The sequence below is a fragment of the Colius striatus genome, chromosome 1, assembly GCF_028858725.1.
Source record: "Colius striatus isolate bColStr4 chromosome 1, bColStr4.1.hap1, whole genome shotgun sequence".
Taxonomy (NCBI): Eukaryota; Metazoa; Chordata; class Aves; order Coliiformes; family Coliidae; genus Colius; species Colius striatus.
In genome coordinates this window covers 165,094,176-165,116,713 of record NC_084759.1, presented here as the reverse complement: position 1 = coordinate 165,116,713, position 22,538 = coordinate 165,094,176, and the positions used below count along the sequence as shown (strand labels likewise).

General features: G+C 36.4%; 1 protein-coding gene across 1 annotated transcript in view; it reads left to right on the top strand.

Annotated features, from left to right (window-relative positions):
- The window catches only part of PTPRQ (protein tyrosine phosphatase receptor type Q), a 110,863-nt gene extending 89,141 nt beyond the window's left edge, over positions 1–21,722 (top strand). Inside the window, exons 36-45 of the mRNA XM_062016781.1 lie at positions 2,935–2,961; positions 3,633–3,714; positions 7,909–7,999; positions 9,332–9,408; positions 11,800–11,934; positions 12,038–12,163; positions 15,452–15,600; positions 17,522–17,657; positions 21,282–21,405; positions 21,685–21,722. Coding sequence (XP_061872765.1) covers positions 2,935–2,961; positions 3,633–3,714; positions 7,909–7,999; positions 9,332–9,408; positions 11,800–11,934; positions 12,038–12,163; positions 15,452–15,600; positions 17,522–17,657; positions 21,282–21,405; positions 21,685–21,722 — 985 coding nt within the window. The remainder of the gene's footprint in view (positions 1–2,934; positions 2,962–3,632; positions 3,715–7,908; positions 8,000–9,331; positions 9,409–11,799; positions 11,935–12,037; positions 12,164–15,451; positions 15,601–17,521; positions 17,658–21,281; positions 21,406–21,684) is intronic.
- Positions 21,723–22,538: the final 816 nt, after the last annotated feature.

Below are 22,538 nucleotides of genomic sequence, written 5' to 3'. Positions count from 1 at the left end.
TGAGTTAAGCCTTTTGTCTACATACTCATTTCATTTTTTTTCTATTTGAATGGAGTTTTAATTCCCTGTGGATTTCAGATGATTGACCCAGAGAGAAAGCCGAGTCTGTGTGACAATATAGTCTTCAGTTACTACTGCCAACACAAATAAATGGCTTCTTTCTAGCTCTATCATAAGTAATCTGAGTGGGATTCAGATTTTTGATAGACTTCAAAAAAATCCCACACGTGAAATAATACACTGTTTTAAGAGAAAATCAGATTTAAGAGAATAAAGCATTCTTTATCTCAAAGAATGTTTTCCTTTCATAATTTCAAAGTCGGACAAGTGGGAATCTGGAATTGTCCATCTGAAAGAGGGAAATTAGTAACTTTATGATTTGATTTTAATTGTGCTGGTCAAGATCTAGTGATATCTGTATTCTAGTGTTTTATACAAAGACTGGGAAATGTGGAGAACAAGATTACAGGCAGACAAGTATTTGTTCATTGATGAAATACTGTAAGATTACTATTATACATGCCAAGTCAAGAGACTTGGAAAAAATACTGATTTTTGAAGCCTGAGGATGCTGAAAGTAAGCATAGCTGTAAGTTTTTAATGAGTACATAAAGTGCATCCCTTCTGAAAATTCTTATACAGCAATGCCAACGTCTTTGCCACAGTCTTCAAGTGATACATTAATTCTTAGATAAGCATTTAAATTAAATCATCTTATTTTCTGAGCTGCCAAGCGATTGCAATGAACACTTCCTACCAACAGAAGTGTGAGAGTTCAGTAGTTCTAAAAATCAAGTTATTCACTTAAAGGCCCACAAATAGGTTAAAGTGTCAATCTATTTGTGCCTTACTTCTTTAAAAATAGGATTGATTATGCCCTTTTAAAAAATCACCTGCTCTGAATTTTTAAAATCAATTAGAAAGCAATATATACAACAATTCAGTTGATTTCCTGAGCTATTCCAGTGCTTTATTCCTCGCTTAAAGTAAAAAGAGAAAAAATGTTGAGTAGGGTAATGTTAATGATGTTACTTGTCTCGTGTGTTCTCTGCTGTTTTATCCCTGTACCTGCAGCACTGAAGCACTAAATTACATACTCAGCTTGCTTACGTACAGCATATATAATTTTTATTCCCTAATGACCAAACTGCATTTTCTTACTGCAGATTAGATGAGGTAAGCCCTTAATTGCTATCAATTCAAGAGGAGGAAAGCTAACAGTGTTCAAAAAATTGCTGGGATGTCAACATTTTCCTGTTGTTCTATGGTGAAGATAGGTGAATTCAAAGGAAAAACAAGTGTAACTTCTTTGCGGAGACTGCTTATAATATTCTCCTGAAAGAAAAGGCTTGAATATGTTCAATTTCTGCTCAAAGACAAATGCATTTGTACACAGTACCTTGGCACAACTATTTAGAATACTTTTTTTTCAGGAAACTTTAGCTCTATAATGATGGCATTACTAGAGAGTAGTTTCATCTGCCATGTTAGGCCAAGAGTAGGCCAAAAGAGTAAATGATGCAATATGCACTAGCAAGACGTCTAAACATTCAGAATAGAGCTGCATGCTTTGTTGTCCTACTGTCTTCCTTTTAATTCTGACGTTCTCCTTCAGTTGTTCTAGCAAGAACTTTAAGTTGGAGCCATTTTCTGTGAATTATTACACTTCTTTTTACTGCAGTGAGATTCACCCACTGTTTTCATAGCCAGTTTGCTTTGTTTGAGGAGAACTGTCCTAACAAAGTATTTACTGCAAAGGCATCTCTAGTGGCTTTGAAATTAACTTCTCTGATGCTTAATAACAAATGATTAAACAATTGTATAAATCTAATTTTATTTAGTTTAAAATTTAAATATTTTAAAATAACTTCATAAACCAAAGTATTTTCAAAGCAAATTATTGTTTTTCTTACTAAAATTGTGGCAGCAGTAGACATTTGTATTTGTATTACAGAATAGGTTTTGTAATATTTATATGTAAGGATGTAAGATTTTTGGAGAGACAGACATAAAAGGAAAACTTAGAGCTTCTGTGAATAGAGAGCATTGTCTTTTGAACTGTATTACCTCAGACTTTTTAGCTTGATCCTTTAGATAAAATTTGTGAGTCTGAGTGCCCAAAGTTTGGCTTCTAAATCCATAATGCTAAGACATTCTTGAAATGGGTTCAGACAAGATAATGATGACCAAGTTTTATGGCCATCTGAAAATCCCCTGAGTATAGATGTTCATGTAACATACTCCTGATACTTGCTGTGGGATCAAGTAAAGACTGAATATGTGGCACAATTTTGAAAATTGTCATGTACCAGAAAGAGCAGTGGACATGTAAAAATGGGTATGAAAACAGGCACTCATTTTAAAAATATGTAGAAAAACAGACATAGTTATTTAGCTTCTGTAGAGGCTCATCAATAGCGTGATTCATCTGTGACTTATTTTCTTAAAATCTTCTCTTAAGATGTGCTTAAAATGGGATGAAATCACACCTATTTATCTTCAGTGGTTATAAAAGGAATCTAGAGTGACTAGCTCAGAAATAGCTGTCTGTATTCAGTCAGATGAATCCTATCCTCACGCTCTGAAATTGCCCTTAGAAGAATGATATTAACTACATAGTGTAAAATAAAACCTGTCAATGCATATGAAGTGATGTGCTCGAAGTGTGAGTTTCCAAGGGCCACATGAGCCCAGAGCACTGTAAAATGATCTGAAGAGAATGAAAGAAACTGAACTACCATATCCATATCTGCCAATACCCAAGATAAAAACTAAGCCAGACAATCACCCAGCATATTTGACATATAATATTATTTGAATCCTTGAGATAAGTATATCTGGTTCTTTAGTTAATTATTGAATCTAAAAACAAGTAACATGCACGATATTGGTTAACTCTCGGCTTGCCACATTTAACAAAAATCTCTGTTGCAGGTTACTTAGTTATAGGAAATCCATCAAGTAAGTTGATTAAAGTTTTTTATGTTGTGTTCATCAGTGAGTCTCAATGTGTGGTTCCCTCCTCTATGTTTATTAGAAAAAAAACCTCCAAGCTGCGTATAAATCATAAAAGCATGACTAATTGCATGGTAACTGGAGAAATGCTTTCTCTCTCTCTGGGGTGAAGCCTGCATGTCTGTGTTTTAGCTTGGGAAGTAATACAGGGATATTTAAACTCCACAGTGTTTAAAAACCATGTCATTATGAGAATGAGGTCACTGCAATATTTTATATGTCTAAAACCTTGCAATGTATAAAATGTTTTCTGTGCGACAAAGATGTATTATGTACTTTAGAATGCAATGATAACTTTACAAAATTCCATTAATGTCAAAACCTCACCTTGGAATAGTGTTACCTATAAAAATAATCCTACCCTACAGTACTGTTAACATTACCAACGTTAAAAATTTGGTGAGGGCAACAACAAGGGGAGAAAATGCTTCTACTTTAAGTGTCTGCAAACAAACCAAATAAGCATGCTGTAAGCAATTTATAGTTTTCTGCCTATAAGTATCGATTTCCAATGAACTGGAGAACATTCTTTAGTAATAAACTGCAGTTAAATAAGAATAAAAAGAATGACAAAGAAATTCCCCATAGTTTTCTAACTCTTTTGTCATTACTTTCAGGCCAATAAGCAAGAAATCCTTCCTACAACATGTTGAAGAGCTTTGCACAAACAACAACCTAAAGTTTCAGGAAGAATTTTCGGTATGTTGCTAGCAGTTGTCACAACATCGCAAGACCTTCAGTCGTTTCATGTGTCACATTTCATGTCCATTTTAAGCAGGCAAGGCTGTGAAGGACTCTGGCCTTGATAATCAATACCCAATTACCAGGTTGATTGTTTAGAAAGTAATATTACACTGATTTGGATTCTGCAGTCTACACTGCAACCTGATCAGAATTATTCACCTAAGTGTCAGCAAATGATTTTCTTTAGATTCTGCTCTTTGCAAGAACACCATAATGTTTATGCTATTACATATATAGCAATGCATATGCAGTTTACCTGAAAACAGTTTATTTAGAAATAGTTTTCTAACACATATGCAGGTATTTTTAACTGCTTTGGATAAGTTTGTTTTCTTGAGTGATGATGACCTCAAAGACACAGCTGACATACTGCCACGGAATTCAGAAATGTTTTCCTTTTATGGATTTCAGTGGGGAAAACAGAAATTTTGTGTGTGGTACTTTGCTTTTTGTCCCTCTACAAATAACAGTCATACTTGTCATGCTCTTGAAAGTAGCTTCCAAGTTGATAACCTTCATCTCCATAAGTGAGTAGGTGAACACAGCAAGCCTGTCTTTCTTTCTGAAAAGAGACCAGCTTTCAAAATATACATTATAAATAATATAATGCATATATACTTCCCAAATCAATTCTCAAAGTTTTCACTATTTTCACTGTTACATTTTATGGCTATCATATTTTTTTTTCTCAGCAACATCTTCTTGTTATTTCAGAATCTTCATCATCATCATCATTTTTAACACATACAGTCATTTGCCCTCACAAAAACAATTTGTCAGTCTCCAGTGACTATATTATTTTGGATTTATAGATTTACCATGAATTGCTTACCAGTTGGATTAATGAAAATGAAGATTCAACAATTGGCTTTTCTTCTGCTAGATTATAATATTTCAGTCTCTGAGGGAAAACCAACAAAAGTGTGAAAAGATTAATGATATTTCCTACAGCTTTTTTGTTATGCTCCTTAGGTAAAATTGGTCTGGATTTAATAACAAAAAGCACCATAAAATTCTCTGAGCAGTAAAGTAAGAACTTTTTTTTCCAAGAGCAGAAGTGTTATTTCACTTGATCAAGAGTGATTATAGTTATATTATGCATGACTGAACAGATGAAAAGTTTTAGTAGCAAAAACATTTTCACATATTAACGTTTATCACTGGAAAGTTTCTAATATTACTTTCTTTAGGTGTGACTCACATTGGATAAGCCTTACAGTATTGTAATGCCTTAAAACTTAAAAAATAGTGTTTTATCAAATCAAAATCTTGACAGTTCATTTCACTTTTAGAGAAATAGAAGTACTTGACTCTTCATTCAACTAAATTATATATCTGATTTATAATCAACAGTTTTATATGTCATCTGGGCTTCCATTTTTTTTCTCTCTGAGCTTCAGCTTCCTTTTTTCAGAATGTAGTTGCATCTTCCCAGATGACTTGTCCAAGGGCAAACAGAATTGCGGGGTAGGTTCACTTCCTGATTGAGAATATATCAATAGTATCTGTAGCACCTGTCTTATTAGATGAGTAACTGGATTGCCAGTGCACTTGAAATGACATCAGAAATGGCAATGCACACAACAAACAAGGAGACCTCACAACCTGCATTGTTTCCATCTGCATTCATCATTTTAGTGTCACATAAATGACTCAAGTGTCCTACAATGTGTGTAGGAGATATGCGCTCAAGAAATAAGCCATGGACCATTATATCTGATGCACATAACTAAAAGAGTAGTGCTGAGCTTGCTTGGACTCTCTCGACATCTCTGTACTGGTAAACTCAAGTATACCAGGAACTGGACATAAGAACATGATAATTTACACTAATAAACTGTCAATATAGTCCCTGCCTTGAAATTGGACTGTTTCAAATATCAGTCTTCCTAGACAATCCCAAGATGTGTTTAAGTCATGTAGTCTAAGGTTTGTTTACAATAGGCAGTTTGGAGACAACAAAACTGTTTTGGGAGTTTTCTATCATAAACGTGTTTGACTTGGTTTTGGAATCTAGGGACATTCCTGGTCTCATCTAATCTGCTAGATTGACCAAGCTGCTGTGCCTGGAGATCTCCAGAGTTCAATCTAAGTCCACAAGTGAACATCACCTCTCTGTAAATGTAATGAGAAGAGACCTTGGAATGAGTCTGGATCCATATCTTGTCAGAAAAGACAAGTTAAAAGAAACCATAGGGAGCTACAGTAACTAATGGTGGGCACAATCTATCTGATATTCAGACTTCTAGCTTTCCACATGATTCCTGTATCTCTCAATACCTTTGGGAAATCAAGATTTTCTAGTAACTGACAAATTACTGAAACGATATTTACTTCATGTCTGTTAACTGTGTTTTGTAATTCTTCAACATATGTGTATAAATGTAAAGTCAGCCATTCTTTATAGGGTGATTTTAAGTCAGAAACTTTCTTTTTAGAGAGGACATAGTGATAGACTTTTAATCCCTAGGAAATATAGACATTCAAAGATATTTTGTAAGACATGGATAAGATTCAGCCCCTTATTAATTATCAAAAGGAGATGACCATCTAGTAATTTTCTGTAATTCTTTCCCTAATTCTTTCACCAAGGAAATGTGTCAGAGCTAGGAAGAGACGTCAGGTCGGTTGTCTGAAAGTCCTTTGCTTTCATCGTGAAACCACCTTTCTCCTCCTGTTCAGAAGCACCTGCAGTTATATTATTGACTATATAATTACACAAGTGAAGTAGTCCTCATGCTTCAGGCCATAGAAATTTATCAGATGGTGAAATAATTTGTCATGGGGTAATATTGCATATAATACAGTTCAAGGACTTTGAACTCTATTTTATATGTCAGGGATTATCCATTGTACAAAATAGGATGTTACATTAGATGAATTATTCACTTAGTTTATCACATCAGTTTTTAAATGATCTCATTTTGCTAATGCTCATATGATATTATTCTTCATATCTGAGCTCATCAAATAAGGCTGACAAAATACTTAAATTAACAATGAAAGAAAAACTCTGGAGTAAAAAAAACCTTTTTAATTTTTTTTTATTACCTTTTCAGTTTCTTTATATTCACCAGTAGTTACACATTTCTTTATAGAAGATAAACTGTCTAAATACCTGGACAAAAGAGCACTTTAAAGTAATTACCATTACATCTGATAGTAGGGTTAACTCCCTGGCTTCCAGAAGTAGTCCACGTAGGGAGTAATTGTTAATATAAAAGAGACAAATTTGAAGGGATTACTTAACACAAGCAGTAATGTTTTTTCTGGTACTCATTTAAAGCAAATAGGTAGCTCTCTTGCTTTGCATCTTGGCTAGATGCTGAAGTAAACTGGTATATAACATTTATCAAAGAAAAGGAAAATCTATTACAGTTCACCTAGTTGTTAAATTAGAATTCTGGATAAATTCTGTCTTTTCTGAGTTTTCTGTTCTCTTATCTCTCTTATCTGTGAGTTCATCACAATGCATTCATTCCAGTAACAAGTTATGAAGTTGTCTCCATCCTTATTCAGCTTTGACAATTATACCCATTTATGTATGCAAACACCCCCGTCAAGTAAGTTCCTCAATATGAATGATTTATCCCTCTCTCCCTTTCAGTAAGAGAAACAATGACCAGTTATGAAACTGCAGTACAATCCAAAATATCTCTTCCCACTCCTTTCACAGTCAGTCCTGTGAATAATAGCTAATTGCCAGTTGTCTCAACTTAATTAAATTCTCATCAGCTCTCATGTTGTGGCAAAACCTCTCCCAAAGCTGAAGGAATAGAAGGCGGCATTACTCAAGAGTAAGGCTGAGTCAGTAGGGCATGGTAACCAAGCATGTGACTTCATGAAAAGACAGAAAAGGACTGCAAAAGGTGACAGACCAACTTTATCCAGACTTGTAAAGGTGAAAGTTCGTGTAAGCTGTAAGTGTTCAACTTGACAGCATTGTCTGCAGTGCTGCATCTAACGTTCCTGGTGTAGCTGGGGTTGACAATGAGGTGGAATTCTCTGTAAGGTTTCCAGCTGTTCTTATAAATGCACTCTATTGCAGAACTAAAGAATTCTGCCTCTTGCTGGATGATTCTGTCATTTTTTAATACTCACTGAAGGTGAAATGCAAAGGTTTGCCAACAAACATTTATTCCTCTGCAGGAACTTCCCAAGTTTCTTGAAGACCTTGCTTCAACTGATGCTGATTTGCCTTGGAACAGGTCTAAGAATCGTTTCCCAAACATAAAGCCATGTAGGTATATTTACCAATGAACTCTGGTTTGCACTCTTCCTTTGATAGTGCAGCATATATTTGGAATGCAACTGTATTTTTGTTTCATCTTCCTTTAAATGGCATTATAACATGTCCAGATTATGAAATAATTTTCCATCAAGAAAATCTGCCTTTTCATTGTGTTTTTTTAAAAGACAGTTTTATTTGCAAGTAGCTTTCAACTTGCTCTCACAAGCTTTAATATGCAGGTGCAAGAAACTGTACCCTCAGCAGTTTCTTAGCTTTGTAATTCAAGCCATGTAGCAAACTCTTTAACATTCTTCCTTCTTCTTTTTCACTTTAGCGAGAAGTAATTTTTTTAAACATCCACATGTTTGTGCATTCAGCTACCTCAAGAGCCTGGGCACACTTTCTTGTGGATATGTGTACATGTGCTGCAAAGCTTCCACATAAGATCACAGTGACTGTATGATAACTTATAAGCCAAGGCTAGATTTTATCACAGGAGACGGGAGTCTGTCCCTCCGTACTCAACACTGCTTCATTTTTCAGTTAATAAGACAAGAAATGTCATTATTATTTTAAGCATTAGCTGTGATGTGAGATGGGGAGCATGGCATTCCTTGGTTAATAATGCTACATTCTGTGCTATTAACTTTTCAGAGCAGCTGTTCCTGCTATCTATGGACTTGTTCAAGACATACTTTAAGTTACAGTCACTAAAAATTGATATTCAGGACACACAATGAAATATAAACTTTGCATTTGATTTTTTTTAACTAAGTTGAGGACCAAACACCAAAATTTGGAATGTCTGATTTCAGCCTTTACTTGTTCTCAAATGACATCTTTTCTAGGTTTTTGTCGTTTCTGCATGCATACTGTGCATCCAAATTGGAAACCCCTATGTAAAAGAAGTGAAAGTATGTAAAAGTGACAGGATCTGGCTCAAATTTGTGACCTGGGCAGCAGATGTATAGGAAAGAGTGTCAGACCCCTGACCCTGTTGTCTGATTCCCATGGAGGTTGTGTTCTAGAACAGAATGGCTTATAGTATATGGGTTAGCTTTAGGGCAGAGGATACTCCTGTACTCGAAGGGTTTGGCAAATTCCCCATTACAGTTAAAAAGATATCATAATAAAATATGTCTGGATCATAAAAGGCTGACCATACAGTAATGGAAAATTGTTGAATTCCTTTTGTAACTAGTGTTCTACTGTGTCAAGTATTGTTAGGTTAGCCACAATAACAGTATTTTTTTATTTCTTAGCAGCCCAGGAGCACTTATTACACACAGATATGGTTTTTGTACAAATTTTTTGTTTAACTAGACTTTATTTCCATGATAGATAACAACAACAGAGTAAAGTTGATGCCTGATGCTGGTATTCCTGGATCTGACTACATTAATGCCAGCTACGTGTCTGTAAGTAAAGAGTCTTCCACATTTTTACTATACGTTTTTTCTGGTAGAAGAGAGAGTCAAAATCTTGGAAGAAAAACAAGATTCTAATTTTTCTTTCTTTCACTTCAGCTACTGCTCCCATGGCGTTTTTCAAGTGACTCCTCTGGCATTGAACATGGCTAGTTAAAACTATACATTATCCCATTTTCATTGCTAAGCAATGATTTTCATTAATAATCAAAACTGAGTACGGCAAGTTATTTTCTACAAAGTGTCACATACCATTATTACAGACAATAGTGAAACTCCCACTGAGGTCAGTTGTTTAGACACACGCTAGTTAGTCTCTTGGTTCAGGAGCTGGGTCTATTGTATATGAACAGGACAATATAAAGATGACACTGAAAAATGTAATAAGATTGGCTAATAATTTTGATGAGTGGGATTGGTATGCTCCTTATTGTTTGGTGAAAGTTGTGATGCAGGAAAATAGAAATAAGCTTCTTGAAGAAACTATTGTTTTGAAGAGAAATATTGTATTTCTCATGCTTGGCTTTCTTCCTAGACCTTCTATTTTCTAACTGTGTTCTCAGTAAATACTTCATCTATATTTTCATCTTATTTTTGTTCCGTTGAAGCACAAAGTGGGACTTATACATTTAATTTGTTATAGCAGCTGCTAGTCATCTCACATGAAGTCAAGACTTGACTATTCAAACACATCTAAAGAGATGCCACAATAGCAAGTAGAAATAGTTATTTCCAGTTAAATAAGAGGCATTCACAGAGAATAAGCAATAGAGCTCAGATCATCTTTCTTTCTCTTTATTCCCTCTATATGGAATGTCCTAGTTCTGACAGCAGACAGGAAGAGCCGTGCCACATTTTTACTTGATGCTTGGACTATACACAGAAGCACTTAGAAGACTAGACTGCTTGAAGCAGGGCCTAGCCTTTCTCCATCCTGTGACTAACTGTCATGCCAAGACATAGACAGAGAACACTAACAGCTTCCAAAAAGCTGCAGCAAAAGACAGATGCAGAGTGCATCCTGCTGAGATTTTGCATGTCTTTGCTGCATAAAGGCATCTCCCTTTGAGTCACTGTTCATCAGTGAATAGACAACTGGAATGTTACCATTTCTCAGGGCTTAAGCTTTGCACTTATATACATGCTTATTCCCCATGTTTGTGGATGTTTAAACAAATAAATGCATATAGCTGTAAATGTACAATATGTGTGCATGTGTGTATTTACATACTTATTTATCTAAGTGTATGTACACATGCATAAACATAAAGTGAGGGAATATGAGACCTTGTTTTAGTATTAGCAAATGGGGACAAATGGGAACTTGGCTGCTATTTTTGTTTTCACTGGTGAAATAAGAAAAAGTCAGTAACTGAACTCTGAGGTTTGCGTCCCTGAATTATAGTTTCTCACCTCACTCTTAAACTAGGGAGGATTAACATAATTTCTCACTGCCACCTGTTCTGTATATTATAGATGGAGTAAGTAACAGACAGCTGTGAATTATAGGGCTATAATTCCAACAAGGAGCTTCGGTGGTGCTATAAACCACTGTGTCAGTTGTTTTGAGCAATAAGCAGAACTCTGTGATATTACAGACTCTACAGCATAAATTTCTTACTATTATTGCTATTGTTATTTTAGACTTTTTGTAGCACATAAGTGTTCCTGTAGGGTATGTTTAGTTTCTTTGAGGAAACAGATCCATGCACTGATGGTATTTACACAGATTTTTTTACAACAAATTTCCTTCTCCCTAAGTTTTTATAAATTATTCAATGGACTAAACAGCAGAAGCCAACATTAAAGTGAAAGGTAACCCCTACAGTAGATTTCTTGAAGACTTTTTTACCAGAGATCATTTGTTTGAGTAAACCCCTTCCCTGAGGTAACAGCAGATCCCTGACAATCACTTGAAAGGACAAGGTCATCAACGCGGTGTATAGCTTGCATTAGCTCTCAGATGGCTCCTTAGCTGTTTGTTTCCTTGGCTCCATTGCTCCTTAGAGCTATCTAATTCTACTTTGTTGGTCAACTCCTGACATAGTTCTTAGTGGCCTCTGACTGGATCAGCAGTAAGACAAACGTGAAAGATAAGGTATTTTAAACGGCAACTACTGACTTGATGTCTCTGAAACTTCTCTGTGGAATGCATTTCTATTAGGATGGCATTTCCCAAACTAATCTACAAGGTGGAAAAAATGCCATTACTTCCTTAAGTTTCCAAGGCCATCTGCCATGTAGTGATTAGCCAGGCCTATGCCAATTTGTTTACTATGTCTGACAAGGTTTTAGCCTTAGGCATGGTACAGTTATGTGTCACATGCAAACTCTCTTTTACCTTGCCAGCCATTTATGTATTAAATATTTTCTTTTTCTTAGGGTTATTTATGTCCAAATGAGTTTATTGCAACTCAGGGACCATTACCAGGAACAGTGGGCGATTTCTGGAGAATGGTGTGGGAGACAAGAGCAAAAACACTTGTGATGCTTACACAATGTTTTGAAAAAGGACGGGTAAGTTAACAATTGACAGCATTTAATATAGTTAGAAAGTCTGTATGTAGTTTCTATCTAGATTATAATATGATCATTGTTAATTAATAATCATTCCCTGCAGATAAGATGTCATCAGTACTGGCCAGAAGATAATAAACCAGTGACTGTGTTTGGGGATATAGTGATTACTAAATTGATGGAAGATATTCAAATAGATTGGACCATCAGAGATCTAAAAATTGAAAGGGTAAGCCAGAACTGGAACTTGATTGAATAAAAGCCATCTAACACCTCAAAGAACATCAGATGTACTCCATCCCACTCATCTACCCCTCAAGTTTTTTTATTTTCATCTTTTAATGAGTATGCACTGTATTGCCTAGTTTTCCTTCATTTTGTTTAATTCCTGGGGGCGGGGTGGGAGGGGTGATGTGTCTCAAAATTTTCTCCAGTTTCAGTCACTAAGAGTTCAGCTACTTGTCTGATGTGGTATGAAGGGCCTATCAAGGTTACTGAACCTCTGGTCTGGTGGGAGGTGAAGTTTCTATTTGGACACCTCAGTTGTCTTTTCTAGAAAGGAGTAATCCTAACCATTCTGGGATCAGACAAATCCCTTTGAATGTATCCCTCTCAGATTAAAGGGCAAGATTCTCTGGTACAGCGCAGCTGTTTTGCATTGTACCACCAGCAGTATTGGCCTCCACCCCCAGGAGATTCGCCCAATACAAATGAGAATCATCAGTATTACTCCTACTCTTTGTGCTGGGAAGGGGTGTGGGTGGTACAGCATAGGTGTTCATCTTTGTCATAATCCACAACTATAGTTTCCACTCTGGAAAAATTAGCAGCCAGTGCTAAAACAGACCACCAGGTAGGTTCTGAAAGCAATCTGGGCATAACGATCCAAGATGAAGACTGCCTGTGCTGTATGTAGTGCAGCCACATCCTAGGACCAGAACGTGGCTATCCAAATACATGCATTACCATCCTGTGATGTGTGCATGTGACAAAAGGTACACAGCAGTTAGGGGATTGTCTCAGTTGTCACCCTATAAGGGTACATAGGGCACATAGTACAGGAAAATGGAATATTTTTAAAGGAGTGAGAGAATCACAGAATCTTAAGGGTTGGAAGGGACCTCAAACGATTATCTAATCCAACCCCCATGCCAGAGCAGGACCACCTAGAGTAGGTCACACAGGAACTCATCCAGGTGGGTTTTGAATGTCTCTAGAGAAGGAGACTCAACAACCCATCTGGACAGCCTGTTCCAGTGCTCTATCACCTGGCCAGGAAAGAAGTTTTCCTTGTATTTCTTTGGAACCTCTTGTGTTGCAGCTTGTACCCATTACCCTTTGTCCTATCACTGGACATCACTGAGAAGAGCCTGGCTTCATCCTCCTGACACCCGCCCTTTACATATTTGTAAACATTAATGAGGTCACCCCTCAGTCTCCTCTTCTCCAAGCTGAAGAGCCCCAGCTCTTGCAGCCTTTTATCATTAGGGAGGTGCTCTACTCCTTTTATCAGCTCTGTGGCCCTGTACAGAGCTCCCTCCAGCAGCTCCCTGTCCTTCTTGAACTGAGGGGCCCAGAACTGAGCACAATATGTCAGATGTGGTCTCACAAGGGCAGAGTAGAGGGGGAGGAGAACCTCTCTCAACCTACTGCCCACAGCCCTTCTAATATACCCCAGGATGCCATTGGCCTTCTTGGCCACAAGGGCACATGGCTGGCTCATGGGCATCCTGCTGTCCACTAAGACACCCAGATCCCTTTCCCCTACACCACTCTCTAACAGTTGATTCCTCAATCTGTACTGGTACATGGGGTTATTCTTTCTCAGATGCAAGACTACACTTGCCCTTGTTGAATTTCATTAGATTTCTCCCCACCCAACTCTCCAGCCTGTCCAGGTCTCGTTGAATGGCAGCACAGCCTTCTGGTGTGCAGTCACTCCCCTCAGCTAGAGGAGTATCGTCCTCAAGTGGAACAAAGGGAGATTGGATATTAGGAAGAACTTTTTCTCTGAGAGGATTTTTAGACACTGGAACAGGCTACTTAGAGTGGTGGTGGAGTCACCATCCCTGGAGATATTTAAAGGATGCATAGCTGAGGTGCTGAGGGACACGGTTTGGTGGTTGGCTGCACGGTGTTAGGTTAGTAGTTGGACTCAATGATTTTTAAAGGTCTTTTCCAACTCAAATGATTCTATGATTCTAACATAATTTTTTTTTCAGCTAAAATAAGACATGTAGTAAACAAGACAGAAAAAGTTACTATTTAGAGTAAAAATACATGCTGGCAAAATGCAAAGTCACCTGTGCTAACCAGGGTGAGACTGAAAATAAAATAAAACATAACATGAATTAACTAAGTGATCCATTTACTATAGCTGAACTGCCCTGCACAAGAAGCTACACCTTTTTAAGCATATCACCAAATGTACCACACTGCTTGCTTTAAGATTGTACTTCATCTTCCATTCACAAATGGATGGTTCTTGATGATCTTCCAATGATGGTGAAAAGCATATTTGAGGCAAATAATTGCCAATTATTGACACATTGCATCCAAAGTCGATTCTCTTTTGCTTTTTCCTTTGACCAATTTCAAAAGTATAAACCCAAACTAGTTGCTACATAATTGTTTACAGTTGTTCAGTGTTTCTTGCAACATGAAAACAGCAAGTGGTTGGTTCAAAATTAAAAGCGTTACACAACAGTTGATTAAACTGTGATGCTTTTTGCTGCAAGACATTGTGAATGCTAGCAAACGAAAATTTCATTGTGAATGAAACCAGTAATTCTGACAAGTACTATTAAATTTCAAGATACTATCTCTGACTGAAGCAGTTCGTAATTTACAAACTATCAAGAATGGAAAAGACATTTTTTGAAACTATAGATAGATTGTTGTCATTCTTTATAGTTTTCCCTAAGATTTTCCCTTGGCTTCTGTTGGAAACAGGATATTGGTCTAGATGGGCCTTTGGCATGATCCTCTGCTTTTATTTCTTACATCATTTATAGATACCAGATCATAACTTGCTCTTTGTTTTGAGTTACTATTGTTGTTGCTGCTCTGATTCAGAGCTCATCAAACACTTAGAAAATCTATCTATGTTTAACAATATATGTGTTGTGCCATCACAACATTAGATGTGTTAGAATGGTTGCTTTTTCCTAAAAAAATTTGTTGTCCTGGTTCACTAAACTTCTAAATGAGCTACAGAAAGTAATCTACAAATTTCACTGATATAGTGACAGAAGTCAAATGAAGAGTGTCTGCTGAAGTCATAATCATTGAAGTCATCAATAATCAAGCCCTGAAAGATGAACTTGCTGCCATCTCTTAAAAAATCTACCGTAAGATCTGTAAACAACAAATTACCCCTTGATACAAGCACACCTTATAATTATTATGCTATTTTGACTTCCTATTTTACATGAAGTTGCTGAGAAGGTTACCTGTAGCTTTCTGCATCTTCTGTCACATTTCTACTGTGAAACCCACCTTATTTTATGTTTTTCAGCATGGAGACTGCATGATGGTGCGACAGTGTAACTTTACATCTTGGCCAGAGCACGGAGTCCCCGAAACTACTGCACCAATTATCCATTTTGTAAAACTTATCCGTGCAAGTCGAGCACATGATAACACACCGATGGTGGTTCACTGCAGGTAAGCATAATCACCAGGTCATCGTCTACTGTCTTAGAATTTCAACTGCCTATTAATGCTCTGGGAAGTTGTCAGAACAATGAAAACGGAGTGCACCTGAATGGTTCTAGTATGCACAGCAGTGAACATTTCTCTAGCAGTGCTCCTGAGTGCTTTTCTAGAAGGTAAAATGCCAAAGAGCGTCTTTTCCTCTGTTTATGGAAATGCCAGTGAGGTGATGCCATTTACTTCAAAAATCACCATAATGTACTGCTGGATTTATGTCAATTTTCCTCTGTATCTTAAGAAGAGAAATAGCAACTGACACATTGATTTAATGACTTGTGTTATAATTACAGCATTTCTTAAGAAATCAATATTAATAATTGCATTTAAAATCTATATGTTGCATATCAAAAGTAAGAAATTGCTTTGGGGCTACAGAGAATGACAAATAGGAATAATGGTTTGCATATACCAGATTTCAAGCTTGAATACCTGCAAACAGCTAAAATCTATATTTAGACTGTTAAATGGTCTGGTGGTTAGAGATATTCAGCTGTCATAGTTCCCATTGATTTCATACTCAACACCCTTAAACAGCTATCTCAAAAAGTAAGTGTGTGGGGAGGACTAAGTCTTCAGAAAAGTCATGAGTGTGTCTGCATTTTATATGCAGGTCAGTGTTCCCACTGATTGAGTGGGTGCACTCCAAAATAGCCATCAGAACTTAGAGATCTGCAATTGATTCTTTGGCTTGTTCTCACTCACTGTGAATCTGGAAACATGTAGAAGGAAAAGCTGGGTTTGGTGCCACACATCTCTTCCCTAACTGCCCGATTTACCATGCACAGGACTTCTTTTTGTTTGTCCTCATTGTCCTACTGATACCACCCACAAAGGGTGATAAAGCCTCATTTTATTCAGTACTGTTGTCATTGACAGTTTGACATTTCCCTCTACTGAATGGGCCAGAGAGACTGTTACTGGAAAGAACTACATGATCTTCATGTTTTGATGACACTTACATTCTCTGGGGCCCCTCTGCAATGAATCCTTTCCCCTTTTCACAACACAGATACATAAAAGGGCTCAAATTCATGATGGTTATAAAGCATGATTATGTGTTCTCATAACCAGAAAACTCATTCATTACATTCCGCTCATTAGATCTTGCACGTTCAATAAAGTTTTTCTGTACATTTCCTGGTTATCTGCAGTGATACACCTGAATATTACACCAATTGTTGAGAAGTGTGATAGTGATTTTGATAAAATCCTGTTAATTTTCAAACCTTTAAATAAAACAACTCTAGCTACCAGCATATCTTGCACACTCATCCTCCTTTTAGAAGTATTTTCTTTTAAATACTGGCAAGATTCTGTGATTCTGTGATTCTGGAGTCTTCTCTGGAGACATTCAAACCCCACCTGAACAAGTTCCTATGTGACCTACTCTAGGTGGTCCTGCTCTAGCAGGGGTTTGGAGTAGATGATCTTTCGAGGTTCCTTCCAACCCTTGAGATTCTGTGCCAAATACCAAAAACATCATAAAATTCAGATGTGATTTCACAAAATCTTGTGGGATTTTTTTTCTTTGAATTAGTGAACTCTAGAAAACTCACGGAAAAGCTGTAGGAGAATTTTTCTGCTTATACAGATCTGGTTTGATTCTATATGATTTGCCCAATGCAAACCCTTGTAAAATCACAATCAGAACATGGCTAAAATCCAGATTTCACTTGATCCCATTCAACAAGGACACACACACATGTACAAAAGCAAATACTGGAAAAGATTTCATTTTTATGAAGTTTTCACCATAAACTTAATTGGACTAGAATATTCTAGTCAAATATTTTGTATAACAAAATTAACATTAACAAATATGTAACAAAATTAACATTAAAACTCTATTTTATCTGGTGTATTATGCTTGCAGTGCTGGTGTTGGAAGAACAGGTGTTTATATTGCACTTGACCATTTAACTCAACATGTAAACGACCATGATTTTGTGGATATCTATGGACTTGTAGCTGAGTTAAGAAGTGAAAGAATGTGTATGGTACAGAATCTGGTAAGATTTATATATTTATCTATTCTATTTTCCTGTTATTAAAAAATTAATCATCTGATCATCTGATCTCCTATGGAACAAAACTAGAAAGATCATTACAATCAGTTGTTGAATACTTTTTTTACTAATCCTGCTTCTATTTGACTTCAAGCCTTGTGCAAAGGTGTCATTTGCATCTATTTAAATATATTTGGCCAGCAAAGTCTTGACAAGTGCTGAAAAGACTGCTGAGATATTTAGGTTTTGGAAATATTTAGGTTTTTGGAAATTAAATAATAATTTCTCAGACTTTGAGAAAGTTCATTCCAGGTTTTGGGTGAACAGACAGTTGTTAAATAAAAAATTTATCTGGTCATGCATTACATAATATGACTTTATTTGCTACTTAACTGTAATTTTTTGTGTATGTATATATAGCATAATCTTCCAAACTTCTAAACACTCATTTATTTTTTACTTCATTAGTGATTCCTTGATTCTTTTAAAATTGCTTCAAATAAAGTAACACATGCAGATAGAATTAAGCACAGACTTAGAGGTTGCAAAATCAAGGCAATGTTGGGTTTTAGGTCTAAGGAGAGGTGCATTTCTATCAGACTTACTGAGTATGGATATAAGTTAGTGGTGATCTGCTGGTAAGGAACACCTCTGCTGAATCTGGAGATCTGTAAAGGAGTAATAGCAGAATTTAAAGCTGATCCTAAATGCCCAGTGGAATGGAAATCTATTTGTATTTGCATGAGGCTTCTGTTATAAGCCTCCTGCAGGCCAAATCTGATGCTAGGCTGCCGCCTGAAGCCTTGGAGTCTACAGCATAATTTACCAACTTCCCTATATGGGTGAGTAGTTTCAGGATGAATTTCCATGTGACTGATAGATTTTAACTGATTTTAATGTGAGGAGACTTGTTCCATTACGAATGCAATTCTGCTAGTCTGTATCATGTCAGAATATAAAAAATGTGTGTTGGAATATACAAAGAGTTGTTAACCTCTCTTCAGCAACTGCATTTCTGGTTTAGTCAGAGCTTCTACTGATCCTCTGTCATGCTGATTCTTGTAAAGTGCTGTCTGATTGACAATTTATTTCATTGTTTTCCCTTTGAAGTCTCAATGCAGCTAAACTGTTGCTAGGTCTTTCCTGAGAAAATGAACTCTGAGAAGACTTTTTTTGGTTGTTTTACACTTTTGACTAGAAATGGAATCATCTGAAAATAAAGCAAAGGCTGGAAAACACTTTAATGAGAGCACATCCAAAATAAAATCTTAAAACAGTGAGACATTTGATGAGATCAGTGTATGTTTTTTAATCTGCATCTTTTTTGTGAACCTGTTCATTTTGGGCTGAGGCTGGGGAATGATGTGCCAAAGTGCAGTAGAAGATGATGACCTCATAGTTTTGATTTCCAAGCAGGTCAAGTATTGATCTGTATGGCAGCTGCAAAATCCTGTCCAGGTCATTTCTTGCTCATATTTGCAAGACTACGAAAGGCCAATCAGCAACACAGCTTGTGCAAAGAGAAGCAAATCTTGCAAAGTTTTATAGTGAATTCAGTAGTCAAGCTATTCTGGCAGTTCTCTTATAGCACACTGTTTGGTAGTCTATGATTCAGATTTTATGTGATCAGCACAGAAGATACAAAGAGAGGAGTAATTCCTTCCAAGAACTCAGTTTAGAGTACATTTAGTCAACCTGTCTGTAAGACCTGTGAATAAAATAAGTAAAACCTGGTTTCTGTCAGACCTGGTTTTTGCTTGATTGTAGCTTCAAAATAGTTTCCCTTTTGCCAAGGGAGTCACCCTCTGTTACTGTGGCCAGTGGATACAGAATGGCCCACATCTGTTCAGCTGAATACCTCTGCAGTTGTCAGTGTCTTTGCAAGCTCTCTGCCCATAGTCTGCAGTAACTTCTGACACACGCTTGGAAATTATTTGAGATAGTGATGGTTCATGTGGATGAAAACTATGTGAAGGCCGATACAAGCAATTTGAAGTAGTTTGGATGATCAAGTTCCATTGCCTGGCGATGTACCCAGACAGTGTTTAATTCCCTAATGTAGATACAAGGTACTCTGCCTGGTGGCCAGTACATTGCCAAGACCTGCCTTTGGACTACGTGTAAAGTGCATAACCTAATAGTCAACCTTTCTATTCTGTCTCCCACTTTGAATCATAAAAAGAATTTCAAATAATTAAGAATGTAAATAATTATAACTGGAAAAATATCTTGTCACACACACATTCCCTAGGTATCCCATCTCACTCTCTCCTGGCAAATCCAGGAAGATTTTCATTGCTACATGCTCACAAGTAGCTGTATGAATGCAAGAGATTATGGAGCTTTCAGAGTCTTCCAGTTTAGATTGGAATAACCAATCTAAACTCTGCTGGAACTTAAGACCTTCATTCTAGAAGTGTCTATTTTTCCAGTGGATCTGTGAGTTTATCGTCTTACTATGTCAAGTACAAAGGCTAGTTTGAAGTAATGCCATGCTATTGCTTCAGTAAACTACTGAAAAGCGCAATGGTACTGTGTACTTCAGGGGCCCGTGAAAGGCTGTTTTAATTACTCATTGTTCTGGAGCTGGGACCCTAAGGCATATCCGTGTAAGCAAATTGCTCTTGTAAATCTGAGACATTGACTTGAAAATATAGGGCAGTCCTGAAACAAAATAGCAATTACTGAGCAGAAAAATTACAATAATGTATTTCCATGTGCAAAAGTCACAGAAATTAAAAGGTTTTTTGGTCACCTCCATCTCTGGAGATACTCAAAATCCATCTAGGCAAGATCCTAGGCAATGTACTTTAGCAGTGGAGAATTATACTAGGTGATCTCAAGAAATGTCTTCCAATCTGGATGAATCTGTGATACTGTGATTTTCTGCATCTGTACACACAGCACTTGTCTTACGTGAATAATAGAATCTAGATACACTTAATGCATTTATTTTCTTTCTTTCTTTTGTTATTTTATTCTTACATTGCCTTACTTTGTTTCTTGATTTTCAGCAATGATTACCAAGAGTTACTTTATGTCCTTGGAAGTATCACCTTAACTTTAGTTGCCCACTCTTGGCATTATAATCTGTTAAAAAAGATGCTATAGTTCAAGAAGTATCACTAAAAGTAATATGTTTTTTTGCTCTTAGCAATGGTGCACGCTCCCAGAACATGTAGATTTAGATTTCCTTGAACTTTTGCATTTGAGTGCACCCTGCTGGTTTTCTCTGTACTAGAAAGAGGAAAATTTTCCTATCTAAATATTACATTCATGTGGTTCTGTTTCTTCAATCTGAATCTAGTGGCAAAAAGTAATCAAATGTCTCTTCACATAACTAACTTTTACAGAAAAGTGTGGAACAGCCTATTAATCTGAGTTATGATTACTCTAATTTCATATCTTACTGGGCATAAAGATTAACATGTTTTGACAAATCTTAACACATTGTGCCTTGTAAGGAATGAAATCACATCAGGTATATATGATACGGTCATTGAAGTAGTGCGACTGCTGGGTTAAAGTACAGTTTGAGAAAATCTAGATGTTATAGGAAAAAAAGGTTTTTTGTATTAAAAGTAATTTTTCCTTCTAATTAAACACCTTTAAATTCACATCTTTCAGGCACAATATATATTTTTGCATCAATGTGTACTGGATCTGTTGACAAGCAGGGGAAGCAGTCAGCCTGTATGTTTTGTAAATTATTCAGCACTGCAAAAGATGGACTCTCTGGATGCCATGGAAGGTAAGGACATACAGAGTGTCTCAAAATTATTTTTTCATAGCAGGTGCATTCATTTGTCCAAACTAAAAAAAAAAACTTAAACATGCATTTTTGAGCTTCAGAAGTGTAGATTTTTAGCATTTTGCTGCTCTTTAGTCTCCCTCATAGTAATAGTCATTGCACCAAGATTTCCACTTTTCTCCTTGCAAGATCTTTTCAGTTCAGCCTAAACAGCTGTCTGCCATTGACTACTATTTTTTCACAAGGTAGGTTAATGTATTGTATCTGTTTCTTTTGTAGGTGATGTGGAGCTTGAATGGGAAGAAACTACCATGTAAATACTAAGACTAAATATTAAAGATAATGAGCTTTTAAAAGTCAAAGTCATATTTTTCTAAGCACAGGGGCCAAAGTGAATTCCCCTATTTTGATGATTAAAAAAAAGACAGATGATTGAAACATCTTTTCTTCTATCAATGTGCCTTCATAAACGTGTTAAAGTATTTTATTCAGATCACTGAGCAATAATGGTTTGGAGTACTTTTGCACAGACTGCACTTCTGGTGTTATGTGAATACTGCATCCAGTATGGATTTAAATAGAACGTGTGTTTGAACATATTCCCTTTTTCCAGTTATCTTTGCAAAAGAAGAAAAATGAGCCAAATATTATGTAAAATTTTAATATTCCCATTGAGTTAATTTTGGTGTGAAATTTGCTGTGTTTCTTGTGTTTTGGTTTTAAGTAAAAGTTCCTTGAGTCATTCTTGCTAGATTGGTTTCAGTGTTATCAGTTCTTGCAGATTCATTCCAATACCATCACAGTGATCTTTACCTAACTCTACGTTCTTGTGTTTTGAATCTTTTTTTACGAGTGGTAGCGTATCAGCTCATGATCCTGAACAGCTGAAGAGTCACCTTCTGACATGGGGAGGATTATTCAGCTTTTACACAGCACACAGTAGCTCTTCAGGGACACTTGGGGGTATTTAAACTATCTTACAATCAACGAGTTGTTTTTTAAATACACAATGATGATTGCACGTGTTCAGCACTGAAGAAAGTATTTTACATTCCTGCTACTTTTTCAAGCACATAAAACAAAGTAAAAATATGTTTGTTATAAATTACACCATGTGTTGGGATTCAGTAATA